This window comes from Rhinolophus hipposideros, assembly GCF_964194185.1.
Source record: "Rhinolophus hipposideros genome assembly, chromosome: X".
In the NCBI taxonomy this organism is placed as follows: Eukaryota; Metazoa; Chordata; class Mammalia; order Chiroptera; family Rhinolophidae; genus Rhinolophus; species Rhinolophus hipposideros.
Window position 1 is genome coordinate 85,262,513 of NC_138046.1, and position 6,000 is coordinate 85,268,512.

Below are 6,000 nucleotides of genomic sequence, written 5' to 3' on the forward strand. Positions count from 1 at the left end.
ATAAATACAAACGTTACGTAATATATGAATACCAGGGAAGTAGGAACATCCCTATGAGTAAAAACTGTCAACTCGGGAATCGTTAAATCCAGGGAATGTCATGTCATCAGTAAAGCAACGAGCCTGGGCTGTCTGGTTCACTGCTCACAAATGCCCTTCCTAAAATTTCCTCTGCTGAGGATGTTCCTATAAAATGTTAGAATATGCGTTTTCATGTCTCAGGGACAGTGAAGGCCCCAAGACTGTTTTTGACTCTATGAGATTATTGCATGTCACGTGGGCATCACTTGATTGGGACAGGTGACCGATACAGACTGGAGCGCCGCATTGGAGCTCCGGATTAATTCCACAGGGCATTCCCTGGTCCTAACACTGGAGGATAGAACTGAAGATGAAGCCAGTCTCGAGGTGGCTTCTTCTGTATGTCCTTAGTTGTTGGACTTTGGTTTATCTAGATTTCAGGAGATTCTCAATGATGGTTGTTCTATAACTTAGTTGTTACTTTGATATGGTCATGAGAGGACGCAAGCACAGTATTTACCTACAAGATCATATTCACCTGAAATCTGTGAAAACGTTTTCTCATAAGGGCCTGACCTGGAAACTGATCTCCAGAACCTGGCTCAGCCGAACATTGCGGATGAGGGCAGTGATGGTCCTGACGCCATGGAGGACATTTTACCAAAACTAGAGTCCATTTATATGCCAGAAGCAGGTACGTTACTCATAGGAGTACAGTTTTGGGGGTTTCTGTTATGCAGAAGCACAGCGTTACTAATATAGAGATAACATAGTCTAGTATTAATAGAGCTCACCTAGAAAGATTTTTGAAGTGTATTTCAGGCCCCAAAGGCCACACTGCCAGACTTACAGTCTATCAGCTACAGAAACGGGTTGAAGCTAAGCTGTATCCAATTATAAAAGTATGCAAACTATGATATTATCACCTCTAACCATATCAAATGTGTCGCATATGGATTTCTGCCTTCGCAAAGCGATTGTTTGCATTTCAAGTTCAAAGACTATCACCTTAATAATTTCTGAGTAATCAACTTAGTATGCACACGTTTGCAATTGATAACCTTTTCTATTAGGGCCTGATGTGGAAAGTGATGTCCCGTACCTGACTCAGCCGAACACTGGGGATGAAGGCAGCGAAGGTCCTGATGTCATGGAGGACATTTTACCAAAACTAGAGTCCATTTCTATGCCAGAAGAAGGTTTCTACCTAGAAGAATACACTTTACAGGGTATCTGTTTTCCACAAGCACGTCTTTAACGATGTAGAGTAACATACTGTAACTTTAATAAAGCTCAGATCTACATATTTTTGCCGAGTAATTGATAGGCCAGCTGGCTGTCTGCCTGACTTACGTTCTATCAGATACAGAAACGATGAGTGTCAAGGCTAATTGAATTATAAAATATGAAAGCCTTTTGTTACTTTTCATCCTTTGTACCTTGAGCCACCACTAAAAATTTCAGAAGCTTCTATAATTTTTGCCTATATCTAATACATCATGCATTTGATGTATTTGTCACTTGGTGTGAAACAAGCTGAGGTTCGGAAGTACCAGCTTTAATGTAATGTGTGAGATTCTGGGAGCACCCCTTAACTTCTACACGGTTTTTTACCCTTATATAAATTGTGAACAAATCAGACATATATTAATAAAAACCATCTTCAGTGCTGTTTTGTTGTGTTCTCTAGCTCTTGTGTATGTAATACATAGAACACAAAGACATTCTGTTTTTCATGACTTATTTATGATTGATGACATATCACCTTGTACCAGATTTTAAGATTTCACTACAACTAAGATAATGAAATAAGTCCGCTTTACGTGTCTGTTTCTGTATGGAGACCTGTATCCATGTGCTCAGATTCTGTCAAATTCTGACTTCTTCTGACTCTTCGAAAACAAATTTTAAATCTTTTTCCCCAGAAAGCCTCAAATGACTGAGTCATGAAATTGCCAGAAATAGACTAGTTTCTATTTTCTGTGTCTCAAACAGTACAGAGTGTTCATGCTGTTACCGATGACCAGGAGGCGATGCATAAGATACCTGCGCTAAGCGTGGTCTCCTTCATCACCGTCATTCTTGTGATTCCCTCTAATTTGAATGCGGAGACTAGGATATAATCACCTCTAACCGTATCAGCTGGGGCATCGTATATGCTTCTGTGTCGAAATGTCAATTGCTTAGATTTGAAATTCAAAAAACTATAAACTTAATATTTGCTGGGTAATGAACTTAGGTATGCTGGCCGTTCACATTTATAACATCTCTTAAGGGCTTGATCCGGAAGATGGTCTCCAGGAACTGGCTCAGCCGAGGATTGACCGAGAGGGCAGAGATGGTCCAGATGTCACGCAGGAGCTTGTCTCTAAGCTAGAAACCATTCACATGCTGGAAGCAGGTATGTTATGCAATAAGAATCCTATTTATCCGTTTACCAAATCACTGACCATGAATTCGAGAGCTTTTGAATTTCAAGGCAGCATTTTATATTTTGGGAAGAACTTGCCTCAGATTAGTCTTCTAACCTTTTTACTGCTCATTTGCCGAAGCATTTCATTAGACTATTTACCTTAAGAGAGTTTTCAGACTACTTCCAGGAGCCTGTTAGACATAGCGAAAATGTATTCATAGGCATAACGTAGCCTAGAAATGTACGTGTTATTACATAGCTACCAAATTGCTTGAGTATCCAATATCAAAGTTCAGGAAAAAAACCCACAGCAGAGCAAACCAAAGGGATAGGATACGAGATAAGTAATAAAAGTTTAAATCTTTGGGAAAAGTAAACATAATTTCACTAGTAAATCAAGAAATGGTTCTTCTGAAAAATATTTGTGAAGAAATTAAGCACTAAGGACACTGAAAAACTTTTGTGAATATTGTCCATGCGTAGCATGATCTTGAAGAATTTGCAAGAAATCCAAGTACACAGGGTAGGGAATATGATTGAGACACTGACAGATATTGATTGTTTTATATAATTGAAAGTGAATACATTCTTGACCTCTAAAGTAATATTTTCAAAATATGAAAAGAATGGTTGATATTCTAGGAAAATATATGTTATTTAATACATCCCATTAATACTCGAATATCTGAACATCACAGATATCATAGGAGTGCTTTGGAAATTCATCAGACTTGTCCCTCAAAAGGTCTTATTTTACTTAAGATCAAGGTAGCGTATGCTTGAAAATTGATGAGAATAGATGTTGAAGCATTCTCCTCACAAAAGGTAAATAACTATGTGAGGTGTTGGATGTGTTAATTACTTCCTTTTGTCTTAGTAATCATTCCACAATGTATAGATACATCAAATCATCATGTTTTATACTTTAAATACATGCAATCATATTTATTACTTTTTCCTGAATAAAAATTTACGGAGCAATGTTTTTGGAAGAAAATTTACCTTCTAGATATCTTACTGTTTCTCTCATTCTCTTTCCTATCGCGCCCTCTCTTCATTCTTCTTCTTCATGCTTTTCATTTTTTTTTTGCCATGACATACTCCTTGGCATATATGTTCTTCACATTTTGCTGTCAGAAATGACGGTAATGACTTAAAACGAGAGTGATTCTATAATTTATTATATAAACTGAAATACTTTCAAATGTGGAAAAGACATTATTTATTATTACGCTTGGACTACAGGTGAAAATGGGGACACATTAATACCCCACTTACGCAATCACACGATGGCTAAAATGGCCCAAAGATACGTTTTTCCATTCCTGCAACAGAGAGAAAACACAAATGTAGTATTGGACTTGTATTTACTTCACTTAAGCAGTAACCAATGTGGCATTACTGTTTTAAGTATGTTATGCTCAGTAAATTATTTCAGTCAAAGCAGTTAATCAATATATTCTTGTAAATTTCTTTTCTCTCAGAATTTATGGGGTGTTGCTTGGATTTTTAGTAAAAGGATGCAGAATTTTTGCTTTCTGTTTAACACTTCCATTTTACATTTTCATTTTGTGTCATGTGTTCTGTACAGAAACATTGATTTCATTTCCTTGTACCAATAGAAAGAGTCTCGTGCTAAAAAGTAGTGGTAAACGATCTGCTTTGAAGTCTTTTTTTTATGAAACCAGAGCTGCAGTGTCCTTTGTACACCTTCAGTGTAATCTCAATGACACTCTGCTAAGTTGTGTTCCCACCTGTCATGTTTCTCTTGCAGGGGAAGGGCAAGCAAAGGATTAAGGAAGGTGAGCTGAAAACATGAAAACTACAACGTGGGATATCTGACTATGAAAATTATCTCAGTAAAGTTTTTTTGCTTTCCCCAATGAGCATCACCAATCTATTGTTAAGTGGATGTCTAAGCGGTTGATACTATTGAAAATTGTATTGTTTTTTGTAATTTTATGTCCTGATTGAAGTTGTATATACAGATGTATCTGCAGATTGGTATTTCTCCAGCAACCTTGCAAAATCTGCTTATGAATTCTGAAAGCTTATGTTAGATCCTTTTGGAATTTCACCATGCACAGATCATTTGTGAGAACGAGCAGAGTTTTGTGCTCTTTGAAACATGTTGTCTTTTTTTTCCCTTTTCTCATTTTACAACCTTGGACAGAGCCAGCCAGTACGGTGTGAATAGAAGCCTTAATAGTGGGCCATGTTTCTCTTGTCTTTGATGGGAAATGCAGAATTTCGACATTTCGCCAAGTTACTGTGAAGCAGAGGAAGTTCCACTGCAGTCCTGGGTTGCTAACAATATATATCTTCAATAAATGTTGATTTTCATCAAACACTTGTGCATTTATTGAGATAATTGAAGGATGTGCTCCTCCAACAGTCTGTTAATGTCCTGAATTACACAGGAAACTTCCTATGTATAAACCAAGGTTACCTTCTTACGGCGCTATATTGGGTCATGATATATTATTTTTACCAAAAACCTACACATTAGTGTCATGTGTTTAGGATGTTCGTGTATGACCTCCTGAGTGACTAGCGTGTGCTTTTAGGTCATGCATTTTGGAATCACGGTTACACTAGATGCCTCCAGTGAATTGGTCTGTACAAACTCTTTTAGTCTCTGGCAGGAAACGCAGTGCAAGGCTGGGAGGAGTGTAGCGCCAGCTTTCCCTTGTTCCGCTGTTTCTTGATTTCATCTCTCTTGTTAGTACTGGACCCCACTAACAGGTGAGTGACAGGGAAGCTCCAGGTCCCCATCCCTTCAGCCTGGGTGAGGTGCCGTCTTCCCCGCAAGATACCTCTAGTGGTGCTGTGGCTCTGAAAGCACCTGCTCCCGTTTCTGTGATGATGTTAGTCTCCCACACACACTAAGTTACACGTCATGTCTCTGCTAAGTTGCCTGGATAATTTCTATCTGTGCCCCGTGGTGGGGAATGGCCTGCCCGATCCTTCAGCTGTGTCCAGTTATGGCAATACATCCGTGTATTGAGTTCTATACTAATCCCATGAATAATGATAACTCACATTTGCAGGGTATGTGCTGTGTGCTGGCCACTTCCCTGACCTAGGTTCCATACATTTATGACATCATTCCATCCTCAGAAGAAAGTAAGCCAGAATGTACAGAAAATTTACATTTGATCACCGCACAGTTTGATAAAAGTTGAGATGACAGTCTTCAGGCCCTCTAGCTCCCAATTCCAGCCTAGGGTAACAGCTTTCTGAGGCATCGCCGGGGACCCCTCCGGTCCCATTTCGTCTCATTGTCTATAGATTTGATTACATAGGAGCTGGCGCGGGAACAGTAGATTTGTTGTGGGGACAAGGAAGTCGAGAAATCCAGGGCCACTAGGGACAGTCCACCTGCTGATGGCAGCTGTGGCTCGTCCTGGGGAAACGGATGGACCCCAATACCCGGTGTCAGGTCCGTCAGCCACAGGCAGCGTGGCTGGTTGGCGGGGCTCAGCAGGGATGGCAGGGTTTATGGGCCACCTCCTGTGGATGTGGGGTTCACACTAACCCCCATAGGGAAGGATGCCTAACTCACC

General features: G+C 39.7%; 1 protein-coding gene across 12 annotated transcripts in view; it reads left to right on the plus strand.

Moving 5' to 3' along the window:
• Positions 1–4,896, plus strand: part of LOC308495335 (P antigen family member 3-like) — a 37,652-nt gene extending 32,756 nt beyond the window's left edge. For 7 of the 12 annotated variants that reach the window (XR_013992977.1, XM_081043328.1, XM_081043332.1 and 4 more), the window contains 5 exons: positions 590–715; positions 1,095–1,250; positions 2,297–2,422; positions 4,209–4,236; positions 4,608–4,780. Coding sequence is in view for 10 of the 12 variants with exons in the window: in XM_081043328.1 (XP_080899454.1) it covers positions 590–715; positions 1,095–1,250; positions 2,297–2,422; positions 4,209–4,231 (431 nt within the window). In the remaining 2 variants the exon portion in view is untranslated. Of the gene's footprint in view, positions 1–589; positions 716–1,094; positions 1,251–2,296; positions 2,423–3,132; positions 3,260–4,208 lie in introns of all 12 variants that reach the window. The other 5 variants (XM_081043336.1, XM_081043335.1, XR_013992976.1 and 2 more) reach the window with 4 other exon arrangements.
• Positions 4,897–6,000: the final 1,104 nt, after the last annotated feature.